This window comes from Ricinus communis, chromosome 6, assembly GCF_019578655.1.
Source record: "Ricinus communis isolate WT05 ecotype wild-type chromosome 6, ASM1957865v1, whole genome shotgun sequence".
Classification (NCBI taxonomy): Eukaryota; Viridiplantae; Streptophyta; class Magnoliopsida; order Malpighiales; family Euphorbiaceae; genus Ricinus; species Ricinus communis.
Genome location: NC_063261.1, coordinates 15,433,022 through 15,452,581, shown reverse-complemented (window position 1 = coordinate 15,452,581; position 19,560 = coordinate 15,433,022). Strand labels below are relative to the sequence as shown.

The following is a 19,560-nucleotide window of genomic DNA, read 5'->3' as shown; positions in this document are numbered from 1 at the left end:
TTCACATAATTATTAATTCTTATAGTATATGTAATAGGAGAACTGGGTTATCAATTCCAACCAAAACAGAATTAATAATCTGTGTCGCATTTTGATCCATATTTGAAATATATATCAGAAAAGCAAAGTTTTAATCGTTAGATTTTCACTTTGTTATTTTCCCAGAACAGGAAGAAAAGGAGGAAGATTTCATAGCTCAGGAACTTGTAATAATGGTTCTGTTAATCAAAATCGGATATTTTAATTAAGAGTTAAATTAGTTATAAAGGAATTATTGATTTTGCCAATTAAAAAATTGATCAATTTATTGTAATTTTAACTGAAAATCAACAAAAGAAAAAATAGTAATAATAATATTATATGAATAAAATAATTATGTTAATACCAATGGCAGCCGTTAGCCTAATGGTTAAGGTCTTTAAAGTGTTTAAGTGCTAAGTAGGTATAGAATTCAGAATTAGTGAAAGGTTAACCAGTTAGCCTCTTAAAAATTATAACACATATAATTGAAAAATTAAAAGATGATAATGTCAACCGATTAATCGAATCAACAGGTTTTTATAATTAGAAAGAAAAATTATAACCAACTGAAAAAATCGATTTACCAGTTAGTTTGGTTGGAACGACTAATAGTTGAAAAGATGAGTACCCCATATAATTGAACATACAGTCCATTAAACTTGAATGAATATAATGATAAATGGAACACCCCATTATATGATTATATAGAGAAATTGAGTGTTCTAAAAACAAGAATAATTAAACTCTACGGACAGAATGTTTTAAACTAAACCTGAGGCAACCCTTGCCATAATTCATAATCAGACAGCAAATGACTCTTAAGAGACCCAGATTGCAAGATGTTGGGGAAATGCACACTTCCATTGATATATTATATCTTCAGAGTGTAAGGTAGGTGCTCAATTCAACCAAAGAGACTAACAGTTAGCTTCCATGTTCATCCAAGTCCCTCTTAATTAACCTCCAATGGAGAGGATTATGATCATGCTCAACAAAAATAGTAAAATGACAACTCCCAATTGCCCCTGTTAAGATTAAACATCGACAACGATAAGTTCTCCACAACTGAACAGCCCCTTACAGAGTTCCTCCGACTCCGGGCGGATGAAAGTGTGTTAGCCTTTAATATGTGATACATGGTGCATTTTCTGTACAATTACAAGTTTTCCACAACTCAATAGCCCTTTGGAGTTCTCCAGGTGAATGAAAGTGGGTTAATCTTTTAATATATGATACATCATGCATTTTCTATACATCCGAGTGTAAACTGTGCTATATACATGATGATTCAGCTTAAAGTAATGGATACCGCGCTGGATGCCATTTAGACTTGATGCTCATTGTCATTGCATATCCTGATCCGCGGCGTTTTCAGGTCTAGGGGATTCATCGAAACCTTGTCCTTGGTCTCTCACATCTCTAAACATTGAAAAAAATGAGTTGAGGCCTTCAGAAGATGCCCCTCCCAAGATCCATAACAACAGCGAACTGAATGAGTTCATCGACCCAGGGCTGGGGCCAGTTTCTGTTTGCCGAAGATCAGCTTCACCCGGAATCTGCATAGGGTTGCTTACTCTTCCCAGATTGTCATTTCCCAGTTGTTGTTGAGGACCGGGAGGTTCAATTCCATTTGCAGGCATTGCTTGGTCAGATCCTGGTCTAAATGCAAGTCCAGAGGCTGCATCTGTATTAACTGGACCCTCATTCCTAGTGTTCAATCTTGTGATGTGTACAGTGGAAGCAAGGATCGTAGAGGATGTGATATGGAAGTCAGGGTGTTGCTGAAGCTGTGACCGTCGGTTTTGCATAAACCTCTGTAGAGCTGGTACCTGAGACCCATGTAACACAGGAAAAGATATGGAAATCTTAAATGGAGGTGAAACTGTGACCCATAATCAAATTTGCACAATCAATAAAGGACGAATGCTCAACATTCATCAATGTGGAATTTCGAGCTTAAGATATGGCTGGTGTATGCACAAACTGATGAACCACTCACTATACAATTCCAATAATGAGAAAGAAGATTATAATTTTTACCTCAAATCGGTTCCAGAAGTACAAAATGAGGTGCTGCATAAATGCTGCAGTTGTGGAAAGCGCCAAATATGAAAAACCTGGAAAATAATTTGAGCAATATTCTCAAGATAAAAATTGATTCTCAAGCTATAAGAAAAATAACTTAAAAAGAAGAGTAGGTTCGTACCATATGCATAGGAAAAGAAGTAGATGTGGAAAACCAGAAAATACAGCAAAAAGAAGCGTGGAAAGAACTTCATTGATATTGGCGTGCGCACACTGCAAATCAATGGTAAGCACGATATCACTGTTAGGAATGGAAATCAATAACACAAACCCCACATGTACTTTGCATGCCTGCAAGTACACTAGCTATAGCCTGATGAACACTATTATGTGAGGATACAAATTAAATCCAAGAGCCCAAATGACAACAGGGCGAAATGAATTTAGCTGTAACCACAGTAATTGCATAGGCTAGCTTAACCCAAATGATGGCCACCTAAACACACCGAAGACAACACACATAAGCAGACCCAACATTATTGCTATTCATGCATAAAATATTTGAAAGAGAAAGAGACCTGATCAGTGTGAATAGTTCACACAACCAAACAAGAATTAAGACCATGAACGCCAAAAGCTGATCATCATAGAACTCAAATAGAAAAAATAAGATTCCAATCATTATCTGCAAAGCCAATGTAGAACTTCATCAGTCGCCAGCCCGGAGGACTAGTGGCACCAAAACTACAAAAAATAAGAAGGAAAATTGATTTGAAAAAAAAATATCTCAGTAATAGTAACTCAAAGATTTGCTCTTACAGGAACAAAGACCAGTGACTCAATCACATGCACGAAGATCAACTGAAACGTTGGCAATCGATGTCGAGCATGGTGTTGAAGCTGCACTGCAAAATTCAGAAGAGTAAAGATGCAGATCATATCCAATTAAAGAAAGGAGACAGAAGCATGACACCTCATGGTATCCAAAACCAGGTCTCTATGGCAGCAACTAGTACATTAAATGAGACAATTCAAGGGATAGAGATCTCTTGGCGTTAAACATCAATAAAAAGGCCGTAATTCCTAGAAAACCAAACTAATCAATTAGGAAGATTACAACTTTACAAGGAAGCATTTACTGAATTGTGATAATAGTTCTAAACATCCTTTAACAGCTAACTGAAATAAAACACACCTGTGAATTTCAGCATCCGAGTCTGCGTCTCTCTCAATGTGAAGGACACTGACATTGTGGTAGTGAAGAAAACAAACAGTGACATCATAAGAACGCCACACTTGGTCACAAGATAGTCTACATGGAAGCAACAAAAAACATAACTCATAATAGCACTGACTGTATCCATCAATTGAAGTAAAAAATGTTATCCAGATAAATTAGAAAAGTAGCAATATCAGCACAAGGATATCTGTGATTATATAGAAGTAATATAGAAGCCATCCATAGCTGCAAGCTACGGCAACCCCTACATATGTAGTGTACCAAATAAATGTAGATGGAAGATAAATTGACAGACCTCCAAATTTTGCAGGACCTTCAGGTGGTTCTTGTGGATAGCTAAGATTGTAGAACTCCTTTGTTTGAAAATTATACAAATAGCCTGCAAAAAGTCCAAAAAGCATATTTATAAGCAATGGAACATAAATTAACTACAATTACATACAAAGCATATTACCCTGTCCAGGAGCACTCAATAAACTGTTCATCAGTATGGTATCATATCCAACAATTCTATTAATGAGAAGCTGCTGCCACCTGGAAATAAGAAAGTATTCACTAAGTAGTGTCTCATGCCCAACTTGCAAGAAGCTCTTAACTTTATTTTATGCATTAACTGGAACAAAATGAAACAAACAATGTTTTGATGACAGATTGTTAGATGCTTAGAAAGTATTAGTTATATCTATTATGCTGATTAATGCTGATACATGGTGGATTTGCCCCTACAGGTTCTTGTTCGTCTCTCGAAAATCCAGCAACTTTATCTAATTAAGTATCTGCTTTGTTTTATTAAAAAAAAAAAAAAAAAAACAAAAGCATCTGAACTTTGTCGCTTCACATTTAATATTTTTAACCAACTGTAAACCCTCAAAGGATTCTATGATTTCAAATACAAAATCCCGAATATTTATCAAATCCTGGAATAGCTGGCCAACTACTAATTCCATCTGACTCAAATGTTCAATAACCTAGATTTAATGAAGAAGATTACATTAGTCCTAAGCAAGATTTTTATCAATCTTATACATGCCTGTGCTGTGAGATGATATAGAATCATCACAAGATCTGACCTGTTTCCAAAGCAAGGATGCCGAGCTGATATGCTAATGTTAACAGTAATTATATTATGCCGAGACTTAGCTTCTTCGGGAAGCAAGAAAAAACCCTGTGACGAAAAAAGAATATTTGTTATATACACAAAAACTAAATAAGCTTCAAAACTAGTATCTATGGATAAAAGCTGTCCAAAATCAAACATGGTGCATTTAACGCAACAAAACTGATATAATGGAAGTTGCAAAATAAAAAATTAAATAACAAAATATGAAAATGTACCTTTTCCATAGTGTATAGATAAGTTGGTTCAAATGCCTTACTCTTGTTCTCTAGCCACTGGACTGAAATAGACAGAATAACTCCTTACTGATTGTATCAAGCATATTACAAAAGGAAACTAAATAGAGAAAACCAATAAAAACTTTACAAATACTTGCATTTGTGTAATTTATAAAGCAAGACAGAAACAACAAAAGGAAAAAGGGAGGGAACAAGGAGGCACCAATCCATATTTGACAGAATTATCAGGAAAAGCAGATAAACCAAGATTGACAATATGCAGGATAAAACAGTCTAAAGAAATCTTAAAGTCTGTCTCTCTATGGTGTTATGGCGTAATGACCCATGCTGAAGTGCAAGACTTACAATAGCCATTCATCTCCAAGCATGAAAAGAGGCAACGCCTCTGGCTCAAAGGTTCTACTCTTCCTCTTTCTCCAGACAGAACAACAATTGCAAGAAAAATAATTTAAAGAAATTCTCTCCAGTCTCATGCATTTTTGTATGCAAACGACTTTATCAGAGCCTTTCTAAACATGGAAGCATTGATAAATTTACCACCATATATAAAATAGGATCAATATCCCTGAAGAAACTAAGACAGTCTCTTGAAGAATTTTACTCCATGTTAATAAGCCTGTATGTATAAATAAATGTAATCACCATATCCAACCTGATGAAAAACAAAATTGAAAATGATGCACTTTTGGATTACTCCCTCAAAGCACTAAACACCTAACATAATTCATTTGCAAGTTGTGCTACAGTCTTAGATAAACTCAAAATACTTATTCCATGTCAAATTATGTTAATGGGTAGAAAATAAACAAGGAGCTAGTTTACCTGCGTATGAACTAAGGCTGTCCAAGTAAAGTATTCTCATCCACTTGGGAACATCGAGATTTAAATGTAAACCTGTGATATTCTGCACTTAAAGCATCCAATTTAGCAAATATACCTTTGCTCCATGACGATCAAGTTAAGATCGGTAATGTAAGCATTATGCATATTTCTAATAATATATCAAATAGCTTAGAAATTTTTCTAAGTGCAAAGCTAGAGAAGTGTAAAGAAGAGTGTAGCAAGTTGGAGGAACAGAATTAATGTGCATGCGTCATGACCGATTATAAAATTTTAAACTTAAATTTGCTAAATTCTCCCAAAGCGACAGAAGGAAAATGAGGAAAAAAATAATGGAGGTGTAATCCTTTATTCCCTACTATTCTGATTGGAGGACGGAAACGGGAGGAAAAAGATTTTACAATAGTGTTCCATTAGTAGTAAATTATAAACATATTGTTTATTAAAATAGTTTTCTTTTTTTTCATTTACTCACCCATAACTTCTGGAAACTTCGAATTATTTGCATTAAATGTCTCCAAATGAAGGAAAGACGCCTGTGCCACTTTTTGCCAAAATGAATAATGGCTGCTTTAAAGGTTTCCTTGGCTGATGCAGGGAAACTACTGCGCGTCTCCACTTTATCAGTTTTAACAACATCATCAGCTATTGGCTTAGAGCTTTCGCTGTTGGCAGAGCTTTCAGGCTGATGTTCAATGTATTCAGAATCAGTCTTCCAGAATTTCAATGCAAGTTTCCCTTTCCTAGCACTTGATCCAATCCAATTCCACCAAAACTTTGGAGCCAAAATCTCCAATAAGTCTCCATCCACATTTTCCAATTCTAAATTATTTGATACTGTCTCCACACTAGGAACATATGCTACACTAGATTCCACTTCACTGTTTGACCACAAGCCAGCACTAGTTATCTACATAAAAAGCAGAATAAAATTTCAAGACTAAATCAGGGGAGACTATCCAATGAGTAAAGTAAATTTTTTATGTAACAAATTATTAATGTCTAAAGTTAATAATAAGCAGGTGAACTGAAATATTATGTGAATGATACCATAGATTAAGCAAAAAGAAATTACTCCAATTCTGAATTGATTAACTAGAAACAAGCTGACAAAATCATTCACAGTATAAGATATTCTAACCAACTAAAATTATGCAGCAGCTTGAAGACCATGTACCTTGATTTGAATAAGCTGAGCTTCCTTTGTTTCAACACCAGAGAGCTCACTTGAACATCCAGGCTTCAGTTGCAAATAAATCAGTCTCTCAGTTAAAGGGTCATAAATTCCAAGATCAGCAAACAAGAAGAAGAAAGAAAAGAAATCCCAGAATCAGAAACATATCAACGTTTTATTCCCTCAAAAAATGGCCCAATTAACATTTAAATTAGATAAATTTTAAACTGGGCATCCTTAAAAATCTGCAAATTCTACAACTGCAAACAATCTAATAATTTTTCTCCATCTCACTTCTCACTTCATTTTTCCAGCTAAAAGAAAACAAATTTCAAGCTAGAAGATGTAAAGAACTGAACAGAATTTACTTCAACAAACAAAACCCATCACCTTTAACTCCAAACAATCTTGCAATTATTCGTTTGAAACTAAATTCAATAGAAACTATATTGAATCACTAAAAAAAGAAAACAGTAAGAACTGCAATAAAAAAAAAATCCACGAAAACCCATTTGAAAGATAAAAGACTTGAGATTGAAGAATCACCTGTTGAACATAATTGGCGTGCATAACAACAAGAATGCAAAAAAGAGTGATTGCTATAAACAAATAAACATACTCCAAAGCAGCTCTCACTTTAGGAGTTAACATCTGAGAAAATCTTTCTTGTACCCTTATAAACGTCTGCTCCGGATCCATTCTCTTTCAGTAATTCTATTTCTATATATATATTTATATATATGATGTTCTATTAAATATTAGGTTTGTTTGTTAAAATAGCTACAGGAATTGTAATTATTTAAAAGAAAAGGTGCATTTGAAGATACAAAAGTTTGAGCATTTTCTTTTAGTTTCATCTTTTGTTATTTTCTCAATGGAAGAGAAGACGCTGTCGTTGCTGTTGTTGTTCTTGTTCTTGTTGTTGAAGAGGAAAGTGTTTGCTGTTGGGTCGTGTTTGGGTACAAGATTCGTGATGTTTTATCCGAGGTGCAGATATGATTAATCGTATTCTCGATTAACAACTTTGACCTTCTCTTCTTCCTTTCTTTTTCTTTTTCTTTTCAAAAATACTAAAAGAAAAAAAAATTAAATTTTGGATAGAATTTTATTTTTAGAATAAAATATTTTTATTTTTAATTTTTTGAGATATATTTTTATGTAAAAAATTTTATAAAAATTATAATATATTATATTTGAGCTCTTTTCACATTTAACATTAAAATAGAAACTTTTTTATTATTTTTAAAATATACTAAACTCATATTAGGCTAAAAAGATTAATAAATATTAAAATATTAATTGTTTTCAATATATCAATCTATGCTCATATCCTTGGTTCAATGTGAGTCAAATATAAGAAACTACTTTTATGAATATCAAAAGTAAACCAAATAAATTTGGTTTGACGTAAAACCAAGGGATTAGGTGAGATACAATAATAGTATGATATTTCTGAATAGATAAAATATAAAAGAAAGTGACTTATAGTTATCCATTTTTTCAATTAAAGGTAGGTCATAATTTGTTTTATCATTTTAAATTTGCTTAATTGGTAATCTGACTATAATTTTATATTTTTTATTTGTTTTTAAATTTAATATTATTATTTTTTAAAATTAAAAAATTATATGCTATAATTTTTTAGTAATTAAATTTATATAAAAAATTTCTTCTTATTTTAGTATCTCTCAATAAATATCCATAAAATTTATATTAATATACAAAAATTAATATAAAATTATTTATTAAGTAATTCATTTTGGGACTAATTATAGTGATCACGTGATTAATAAAATTAATATATATTTATAATTATATGAGAAACAAGACAAAAAAAATTGTTAAGATAAATTTATATTTAGAAATACTTTATCTATCTATTTGATAATAAATTACTTAGGAAATAACTCTATTATCGAAAGTTAATATTTACTAATTAATATCATAACATAGAAAATATTAATGTTAGTTGAAACGGTATTATAGTAAAAAATAAGTAAAATCATAGAACTCGAAATGAGTAAATTTGGTAAGTATTAATATCAAATATATTACTTTAATTAAATATTTAATTAGATAAATAAAATATTGGCATGTCTATCTAAAATAATTAAAAATATGATTTTTTTTAAATATATTAAGATTATAAAAGTAACAATCTCATTACTAAAATATTATTGTTTAAACATATAAACTTTTAAATTAAATTATATATTACTTAGAGACAATAGAGTAACTTAAATTTTAAAAGGAGACCCTTTGTAATATAAAAATTATATTTGTTTTTTAAAATAATTTTAGCTTTTGATTTTTCTCATAATACTTTAACATCGTTTAATGTAATAGTGAATAAAATGAACATCAAATTATAAATTAAAATTAAAAGAATAATACATAAACATAAACATAAAACTTACTTTATAAATATTAAAATCCTAAGATAAACACAAATTCAAAAATTTTGAATTTATTTTAGTAGCCATAACAAAATTTACCTTGATTGCCATGAAACTAATCTAATTGAATCTATGATTGAAATAAAATTGAACAACTATAAAACAAAAACCTAGGAAAAAAAAAAACATTAGCAAAGAAAGGAATAAGTAATAAAAGCAAAAATTAAATAGTTAAATCAACATTTTTCTTTTGAGGGTAATATATATATATATATAGATGCTCTTACAATTATTAGATAATAATAATATTTCACATACTAAATAGATATAAAATCATTGTTTTAAAACAATATTACTACTTACATAGAGTTTTAGAAAGACTTTGATGTATACAAATATATTATTAGATTAAATTTAAATAATTCATAGAGATAGTAACAATTAGAATTATAAAAGAACAAATTTTTAATGTAGAAATTATATTTTTATTCTAAAGTTCTTAAAAGTAGTTTTGTTTTTCCTACAGCCTTTTCTGCTTCCTCTTCAGAAATGTATAACCAAAAGAGAAATAAATTTATTTTACTGATTTCTGAAATAATAAAAGGACCTTTTTGGAGATTTTCAGAAATTATGGAGGAGCCTTTTGGTAAAATGCATCTAAACTCTAGAGGACTTTCTGCATTGTAGTTATTTTCTCATGTCCTTTGTAGTTTGTTTAAATAAAGCATAAATAGTTTTATATTAATTACTTATAAGAATAATTATTACAAAAAAATGAATTTATTCTTATCTATATTTAAGCTTATAACTAAATTATTATTAAGAATATACTAAATTTAATATTGAGCCCAGAAGAATTTTAAATATATAAACATTGGGTATATGTTTATGTGTGTATATATGAATATGTATAGAGGAAATAACATTGTACTACATCATTAGCATCTGAGTGAAAATGTACTAACAATAGTACTGGCTAGCTCTTACTGAATTCATTATGTGTATGTATTGTTTAATATGACTATAAATACCTAATTCAAACAATTTTTCAAGCCTTTTTACATTCTTTATTATTCATGCCATGGAGACTTGGAGAGAGCTTATTGAAGCAAATTCTTTTTTTTTTTCTCTTCTTCTTCTTCTTCCTCCTCCTCTCACTCTCTCAATGAACAAAGTGCATATTGTGTTTGAAGTTGCAGTCCTAGTAAGAATGTTTCTTGTTTTTGTCTTGGCCAATATTTATATGTGATGCTTTCTTCTGTCTTCTTGCCTCTCTTTATTTACTCTTACCACTGTAAGTTTCAAGGTCTTTTTAGTCTCCTCCATTTGCTCCTATTTGATGGAGAAAAAAAGAAAAAGAAAGAAAATAACCTTTACATCACTTGCATCTTTATGATCTATTTTTAAATCTCCATCTCAAAGTAAGATACATCTGAATCTTCTTTGGAACTTCTTGCCTTAGGGCATGGCTAAAGCTTTCTTTTCCTCTTTTTCTTTTTGGTTTTTTCTCTGTGTATGAATTTATATCAATTAATTTCTCAATTTCTAAAACTTGGTTGGCCTACATAAGTACTTGGCAATATTTTTGTTTGTCAAGTACTTGGAATTATTGGCCTGGGCTTTATTTTGTATGCAATTTCATGGCTTTCTTTCTTCTTTCAGTAAAAATAGATCTTGGTTTTTTGTTTTAGACTGGGAATTATTGTTTTACTATTTTATCAATTGGGATTAATTCATTTTCAAGGGTAAAAGTCTATAGTCTTCCAGAAACCATTCACACCTTAATTTAGTGATAATTTGTTTGTTTTTCTTTTCCAAAAAAGTTGGGCACCACCAACCTTAGCTAGGCCAAGGAAATGGATATAAACCTAACTATACCTTCAGCTTTCTCCTTCCAGATTTTCTTTAATTCTCTGAGAAAAAAGCTAATTTGAATACAAATGATTTCTTTTTTTTACAATTTTGCCCCTCTCCTTAATTTTCATTTATACATATTAAATTTTAAAACAATTATTTAATATATTCCAAATTTACATTCCACTGAAATTCATAACACATAAATTATTTTTATTACTATCGACATTTGCATTTTAATAGTTGAAAAATATTTTATTTAATGCACAATCGTGCTGCTAATGTGTGGCCATGTGCATGCGTCTCCACAAAAATATGTGTACTGGTGCTTGTTTAGCCAATGTACTAGCAATTAGCCACTGTACTACAAGCGATAACCTAGAAAACTAATTATGCATATTTTATTTTATCCAAATTAAGTTAAATTAAAATACATAATTTAATAATTTAAAGGGATAAACGTATAAATATATATATTTTTTTTATTTTCAAATTAATGAGGAAAGCCATTACATCATGTGTATGCCACTCAACTCTTCCCACTTCAATATTCAGACATTGACTTTGTGCAGATTAGAGTTTGAAGATGATTGATGTGAGGTACTATGTTTTTTTTTTTTCTTTCCTTTGACCCATCTCTGCTTCTCCTTCTTGTTTTTTCTTGTTTCTTTGATAATGGATGGATATGGCTATGGTGTATTAATGTATTAGGTGCAGTGCTGCTAGCCTCACTACAGAATAATAATGTTCTCTTTTCTTGGCTGTACAGAACCCTTCACAATTCTAAATCTCCCAAATAATTTAAATGATTCAGGTAGCCTCACTTCTTTGCCTTCTCTTTCACCACAAATTTGTAAGAAGTGCTTAGAAAGTTCAATTAGGGTTTTTATAGGATAACCATCCTGGTGCTGTAAAATATAAGTGCACTGAATTCTTTGTGTTGATTTTATAATTACTTGGAATTCAATTCATAGGCCAGACACTTTTTGCAAATTATTTGAGGCAATAGTCCACAAGCAATTAATTTATATGTTCATGTCGTCTCCACCTTCTGACAATCTTCACCTTGTAAATCACAATTTCTCCAACCCTCTTGAAACTTCAGATACTTTATGGCAATGCCTACAAGAGAATAACATGTTATCATTACCTATTGAGGATCATAACTCAATTGGCAGCTTCAATTGTCGGTGGCCATTTTCCCAGGAAAGCAGCATATCATCACATGCTGCTGAATTTACTAGAAATGTTAGTGAGTGGGATACTGATCTTCTACTTGGGGAAGAATTTTCAGGTTCGGCCATGTCGAGTATCAATGAAGGGATTCCAGGAAACATACTCCACTATCAAAAAGATAGAAATTTCTTCAACAACCTTCAAGTTCCCAATGATCCCTGGCCTTCTCTCGGAGAAGGAACTGTGGGTGATTTGGATCCAAACATGCCTCTTGAGCAAGAAAAGTTTTCACTAGCCAAGGCTAGAAGTGATGAAGAACTAATTGAAAGCACAGTACTCAATGACTGCCAAGATAACAATACTTCACTACCCTTGGATAAGGATAATCTAAGAGGTACTGTGATGGATACTAGTGCTATTGGTGACCAAGAAAATACTTCATTGGATAAATCCAACAAAGAAAAAGGACTACGAGGCAAAAGGGTCATCAAGAAAAAGGAGATAAAGCATAGATTCAGACGTATACTGACTGAGAAGTTGATGGTACAACCCAATGCAGAAGAAGGTTCAACATCAAAGAAGCAACAGCATAATGCTAAGGAAAAAGTAAGAAGGATGAAACTAAATGCATCATACTTGGCTCTTGGCTCACTGCTCTCAAATTCTAGAAGATCAAAGGTAACCAATGCATATATATATACGGACCGGACATTTTTCTTTATTGTTACAGTCTTTCCTTTTGTAGATTGGAAGGTGTCATGATCTCTTTTCATGCATGCAAATACTGCTTTTAACTTATGCAGTAGTTATTATCACATGCCTTTTTCTTCCAAAAGTTATGGATTTTGATCCTATGATTCTCACTCTGCAATTAGCAAGAGGACTCACAAGCTTCTAAAATTTAAGGAATTTCACAAGATAATGAATTTTGGCTCGACGATACTGGAGTCAATTTAGATGAAATATTATGAGTTGGAACCACATTCCAGACATAATTAACCAAAATAAATAAAGAAAAATGAAAAATGATTGCCCTTGGGAATGCAGGTGGACATACGCTGATATACTATACTATGCAGCTTATTCTTCTGAGGCATTTTTTTAAGTGTAATGTATGGCTTATGCAGCTTTGTTTTGAAAATCCCTGCAGAAGAGATGGACAGCTCCAGTTATCGTTGACAAAGTTCTTGAATACATTCCAGAGCTACAGAGTGAAATAGAGGAGTTAATTCTGAAGAAGAATTCAATGGTATCAAAGATTAAGAACGAGCAAGCTATTCAACACAATGCATCTGTAGAACTTCAAGCTCCCACAGTTTCAGTACATGAAGTTAAACACGGAGAATTAATCATACAAATATGCATGCAAACTGATCAGGACAAGGGTTTGTCAATTCTAATGCAGAATTTAGAAGCAGAAAGCATGGTTATTTCAAGTGCTTCATCTATTGGGGTTTGTGATGACAGGATCTGCTATCATGTACATATACAGGTATGCTACTGACTGATGGGCCTGCCACTACCACTTATAAAGAAAATTCTAAAGTAATTAATTCGTAACTAATACATACAAGATTCTTGTTGAAAATTATTCAAGTAGGAAATTGCAAAAGATACTCGGCATTGAGCTTTAAATAAGAATTAGGGTTAGGATGTTTCTAATGAAGTTTCAAAATTGAAAAAGTTATTACCTAGATCCATTGAGTCATTAAAAGACTTATCCAACAAATTAATAATATTTAATTTCATTTTTACATATCAATCTTATATTTAAAATTAATAAAAATATTTAAAAATCAACCATACAACTAATTCTTAAAGATAAAACTAACATAGAAAAAATAAAATAAACTATTATTATTTTATTGAATAAGCTTTTTAATAATATGGCGAATCAAGTTTATATAATAATTTAAGGGTTATATATATATAACTCTACAGTTATTGAAGATGAAGTTTATAAGTTTATAACTAAAAAATATCTTCTATTGGATACCATCGATTAATACAGCCTCAAATGCTTCAATACCTTCAATTGTGAATTCTAGCAATGAACGTAAGTTCTCTTTTTCCGAAAGAAAATAAGTTAACAAAATCGACCAAATGGAAGAGATTGAAATGAATGAAAAGAAAAAAAGTAAAGAATAAATTCTATTTTCACTTGAAAGAAACATGCTATAGAAATGGAAATAATAATATAAATGGTCACTAAACTTTGCTTTTAGTTTTATTTTGGTCATAAGATATTAATTTGTTTAATTTCAATCATTCAATTTTAGTTTCAGTTCCAATTTAGTCATCTTGCTAATAAAAAATTGACATGTCACATTTTTCTTACTTAATCATACTTTTCAAATTAGTTGTTCTTGACACGTGTCAATTTTTTATTTCTAAAATGACTAAATTGAAACAAAACTAAAATTGCATGACTGAGACGAAATAAATTAAAATGTTAGTACTAAAATAAAACTGGATGCAAAGTTGAGTGACTACTTATATCATTATCTCCTATAAAAATATAGCACTTTATGAAACTTTTCATTTGAAAAATAAATAAAAAATTCAAAATTAGAAATATTAATAATATATATATATATATATATATATATATATATATATATATGTGTGTGTGTGTGTGTGTGTGTGTGTATCACTGCGTGTGAACAGATAGCTTTTTTTCTTTTCATCTATCTCATATTATAATCAAATTTCATTTTAATTATTACTTAAATAACTAATGGTCAAAAATGTTTCGTATTTATTAATACAAGTATTATCACCTAAAATCAAATTAAATCTTCTTATTTTGAAATAATTATTTTTTATTGATAATATATATTTTTCAAGTTATAAATGAGAAACTCAAATTAAATTGAGATATTCATCAATTATAGGGTTTTGAAATTCCAATGTAATACTAGATTTTTCATTTAAATTTTAGTAGATAAAAATCATATAGTAGCAATAGATGAGTTAGCAAGTCCAACAAAATTAATGTTAATAGTTGACACTTAAAATTTCTAATAATGATATTCTTATAAAAAAATAGTAAAATTTAATTGTGTCAACTAATTTTTTTTAAAAAAACTAATTTTCTTAATATATATACAAGTTGAAAATAAACTATTTTCCACGATCGAGGGAGTATATATATAAAAGATAAGCACTAAAGTATACTTATTTTATTTATATATAGTAATTTAGTTGGTGTGCCATAAAAATTAATCTCTTTTCGTATGCAAACTAATTTTATTTTATCCGAATAATAAAAGTATTGAAATTCTATTGGGCTAAAAATATTATTCTTTTAATATCTTAAATTTTTTTTATTTCCTATAAAACATGGAAAAGAATTTTAAGATGTTAAACATTTCTATTACGTTAAGAAGAGGATATTAAAATTAAATTATATCTTGATTCTGTTATTGACAATTATCTAATTGTTAAATTATATATTTTATGTATTCAATATATTACTAATAACAATATACATAAATTTTTTAAAAATACATAGAGAATCACAATTCCATACTTATAATCAAATAAAGAAGTGCGAATTAATTATTTTCAACCATAAAAAGCTTTATATCTAAAGTAATAAAATTAGCTCACGAAATGCGGGATAAATGACTAATATATATATATATATATATATATATATATGAGACATAAATTTTTTTTGACAAATGTACTTATATTTTGATAAATATAATTTTTATTTTAACATATATTTTTATTTTTGGCACATGAAATTCAAGATTATGTATAATTTTATAGTTCTTTTATTAATTTATTGATTAATAAGTTACGTTCCTAATTAAAAAATGATTCTAATTCTAAGAAATAGCATATTAATTATATTTTAATATTATATTAACTAATAAATTAGTTTTCTAATTAGATAACAATGCTAATTCTAGAAAATGACATTTTAGACTATATATATTTTTAATATATTTAAAATTAGTGTCTTTATTATGTAATAATTTCAAATCCTAAAAATAGTAGTATCAATTATATTGATAGTATTCATTTATATAATACTAATCAATTAATAAATATTTTTAAAATAATTTTTTTATATTATATCACTAATAAAATTTTAAAATATTGCATTTCATTAAAGCAAGATACGATAAAGTTGTGTGTCTAAATAATTTCATAGTGCGTTTCATTCTTTTGAAAACCTCTTCTGATAGAGGCTACAAGTTTTGACAGAGTTCAAGTTTTTACACGGTTGTTTCTATAGAAGAGATTTATTTAGTTGAGTAGTAATAGAATAAATAGTATTAGATGCACATGAAATTTTCCCTTAAATTTATATAGACGTAATACCCTTTGAGATATTTATAAGATTAAGAGAACCATTATTAACTATTAAGCTTCCTTGGCTGCTAATCAGTTTTACAACTCCAATCCTCTTTAGTACTTTCTTTGGCATCATAAATTGTGTTGTTAGAAGTTCATCATATTTCTTGGTAGACATTTTGTTAGGGTTAGTAAATTTGAAAAATGGTTTTGGGGTGTTTTGTACTAGTATTGTAATCTTAGGGTTTGTATGTAAAAGGGTGAGAATGTAGGATATTAAAAACAGTACTTGGTTCCTGGAAAAGTAAAACACCTAGATTATATTTTAGGGAAAATGTTGTCATTCTTTGCCAATTTTAGATATATGTTTTTTCTTTAGACACAAAAAATATTTGGTTACAAATCGTGATAAAAATAAGTATCTTACCATTAAAAGTTTATGATTCATAAGGATTCAACCATCGTACCTCTAATAAACCATCAGTATTGTACATATTTCTCGTGTCTAGTAATGTGGGTATAGAATTTAACAACTCATAACATTATTGTTTGACCGTTAAATTGATATCATCAGATGAGTGACTTCTTAAGTCACGGTCTTATGATCAAATAATAAAGTTATTAAGCTCTAAACCCATATTATCAGACACAGACAACATGATAACAATACTTGATTGGAATGAAAATGGCTTAATCATTATGAATTGAAACTTTTAATGATAAGATATTTATTTTTGCCATGACTTGTAATCACGTATCTTTTTCTTTCTGTGAGAAAAAGAAATACATACTGTCGTTAAAGAGGAAATTCATATGGTACTTTTTGTATTTTTCTCTAAATTTTAAGCCTTAAAAAACATATCTATTATATTTAACTCTAACAATGGATAATGAAAATCTCATATTAGACTTATGTTATATTTGTTTTAAATTCATTAAGAAATTAATTTCATTTAAGAGAAAAGACATAAAAGAAAAAGTAAGATGGAAATAATAAAGTTGAAAGAGATATTTTAATGTTATGAAATATATTGACTTATTAATACGGAATCCATTTAAAAATTTTATCTATTATTTTATTAGAATTTAATCTAACTATAACCAAATTTTCAAATTTAATTATGTAGAATTCTAAATTAACTTTCATTTCAATCAAAACACGTAAACTTTAAATTTGCAAATGAATTCTATAAATAGCTCAATGTTGAGCTCCAGTAAAATCTTATATGCTCTTGATTTTTTACTGGCCCTTTTTTCTTGTCTTTTTAAGAAAAAATTCAGTTGGATATAGATTCGTTGATTAGTCTTTTAAATTGTTAATTCACTCCCTCTTGATAGTTGCCAATTGTTACTATGAAATTACATATGTTAATACCTTAATTCGTATATGTGCTTGCATTTTCGTTGTAGATAAAAATGTAGTTTACGATAATCTGTATTAATCTACAATGGCAAAACTAGTATATGGATATTTTATAATATTTCCCTCTAATTTTTAATTTATTATCTTTTGTAATTTTTTCTTTACATTATTGTTATTCTACTCCTTGGGTTATTTTCTATGTCAACCATTATTTATCTATTATAAGATTGAATATCAGTATGTAAATGCCATATATGTGATAGATTAAGTTTATGTTTAGGTGAAATCTATTAAAAATCTATTTTATTTGGAAAGAGAGGATATGAGAGATGAAGTATATATTATAGTGTTATACATTATTAGAATTTAGTTTAATTATAACTAATTCCACGCAAATTTAATTATGTAGAATTTTAAATTAATTTCCACTTTATTCAAAGCATGTAAACTTTGAATTTGTAAATGAATTTCATAAATTTTATAAGTTTCTACCAAACTCAATGTAAAAATAAACTGACATAATTATTTTACATTCTTGACTTTGATTTCTTAGTTTTGGCAGATGAATGGAAATCCTCTTGCGGCTGACTATGTAGCATTAAGGAAGAAACTAATTTCGTGGTTGAAAAACGATTCCTAATCCAATCGACTGGTATCAGGATTATTAAATCACCTATCAGCAATGGCCTTTGGTGTCTAGATTACATTTGCATATGAAGTCTGATCAGCACTACTATCACAAGTTAAAACACATTATAATTTTGGCTTAGTTTGGAGCTCTGATGTTTTGGTGCATGATCACTTTTTAATAACAGGAAGATCGGTGTGCCTCACTATTGACCTTATTAGTTACAGTAGTTTTATCTTGAAGCGGTTACCGAATTTTATATTTTGTAATAAAAAAATGTTAAACTTGAGATTTGTAACTAAGCAACTATTTAACTTTAATTTTAATAATATTTGTAAATTTTCTGGCTATTATATGGATATATAAATTTATTTTCTACAAATATAGTATAACAAGGACAAGCAATTTAGGAAAAATTTAAAATACTCACTCTTGCTTTAATATATTTTCACTTAAGCGGATATGGTCTTTTAATAATAAATAAATATAGTTTGATTTATACCCTTAACTAATAGACGTAAAAATTATTTACACCATTTAAAAAGATGATATGACCTAGATAAAATAGAAAAGTCCCTGCAATATTACAGAAGGTACCATGCATTGCTAACTATTTAAATGTCATATAATTTTTCTTTTGTCTTCAATTACTAATGAAATAATTCATATAATACTTTCTTATGGTGAAAAAAATTTAGACGTTTTTATATGAAAATACATCAAAACCGACATTTATTGCTTTCCTCGACAATTTATTTCATATATGATTATCAATGTATATTAAAAGTGTAATATAACAAAATGATAATACTTTTGATTAAAAAATATTTATTTTTATTATTAATTTAAGTAATCTATACAAAGTTAATTATTTTAGTAAAAGAACTCATAATTATGGTACAACTACAGATTTATTTTGAGTATTCTTAATATTAAATAAAAAATTAAAAAAAAATTGACTAACTAATCTCATAGAATTTAATTAATTATTGTTAATCAAGTATTGAACTTACATTATTGGGTAAGATATTAAAAGAAATAATAAATGAAGTAGTTTAAAATAGGGATTTATATGTAAAATACTATTTTAAGTATAATTGTAATTATTTATGTTAGTAAGTGCATTTTTGTGATGATACTATTATAGTAGGGGTAATTTGATATTTTACTTTTTCAATA

At 28.9% G+C, this 19,560-nt stretch overlaps 2 protein-coding genes across 3 annotated transcripts; one reads left to right on the top strand and one right to left on the bottom strand.

Moving 5' to 3' along the window:
- Nucleotides 1–1,019: 1,019 nt before the first annotated feature.
- LOC8260081 (membralin-like protein At1g60995) lies at nucleotides 1,020–7,581 on the bottom strand. The gene is made up of 14 exons (XM_002529501.4): nucleotides 7,203–7,581; nucleotides 6,660–6,722; nucleotides 5,958–6,392; nucleotides 5,465–5,546; nucleotides 4,622–4,683; nucleotides 4,357–4,451; nucleotides 3,741–3,820; nucleotides 3,582–3,665; nucleotides 3,242–3,358; nucleotides 2,866–2,951; nucleotides 2,625–2,731; nucleotides 2,228–2,319; nucleotides 2,062–2,138; nucleotides 1,020–1,850 (listed from the first exon to the last, which is right to left on the bottom strand). The coding sequence occupies exons 1-14, from the start codon at nucleotides 7,353–7,355 to the stop codon at nucleotides 1,365–1,367; spliced, it is 2,019 nt and encodes a 672-aa protein (XP_002529547.1). The 5' UTR covers nucleotides 7,356–7,581; the 3' UTR covers nucleotides 1,020–1,364.
- Nucleotides 7,582–9,949: 2,368 nt separating this feature from the next.
- On the top strand, nucleotides 9,950–18,731 carry LOC8260082. 2 transcript variants are annotated; one of them, XM_015725609.3, is made up of 3 exons: nucleotides 9,950–12,760; nucleotides 13,233–13,574; nucleotides 18,316–18,731. In XM_015725609.3, exons 1-3 carry the CDS (start codon nucleotides 11,936–11,938, stop codon nucleotides 18,391–18,393), a joined length of 1,245 nt encoding a protein of 414 aa, XP_015581095.2. In that variant the 5' UTR covers nucleotides 9,950–11,935; the 3' UTR covers nucleotides 18,394–18,731. The 2 variants fall into 2 exon arrangements, with proteins under 2 accessions (XP_015581095.2, XP_048231458.1); XM_048375501.1 differs by having other exon boundaries at nucleotides 18,307–18,731.
- The last annotated feature ends 829 nt before the right edge of the window (nucleotides 18,732–19,560 follow it).

Excerpts from the sequence above, each read along its gene's own strand:
- LOC8260081 (XM_002529501.4), bottom strand. The coding sequence starts at position 7,355 with ATGGATCCGGAGCAGACGTTTATAAGGGTACAAGAAAGATTTTCTCAG. Across the intron at positions 3,821-4,356 it reads CATCCTTGCTTTGGAAACAG|GTGGCAGCAGCTTCTCATTA; the intron begins GTCAGATCTTGT and ends TCTTATTTCCAG. Across the intron at positions 2,732-2,865 it reads AGTCACTGGTCTTTGTTCCT|ATAATGATTGGAATCTTATT; the intron begins GTAAGAGCAAAT and ends TTGGCTTTGCAG.
- LOC8260082 (XM_048375501.1), top strand. The coding sequence starts at position 11,936 with ATGTTCATGTCGTCTCCACCTTCTGACAATCTTCACCTTGTAAATCAC. Across the intron at positions 12,761-13,232 it reads CAAATTCTAGAAGATCAAAG|AAGAGATGGACAGCTCCAGT; the intron begins GTAACCAATGCA and ends AAATCCCTGCAG. Across the intron at positions 13,575-18,306 it reads GCTATCATGTACATATACAG|TTTTGGCAGATGAATGGAAA; the intron begins GTATGCTACTGA and ends TTGATTTCTTAG.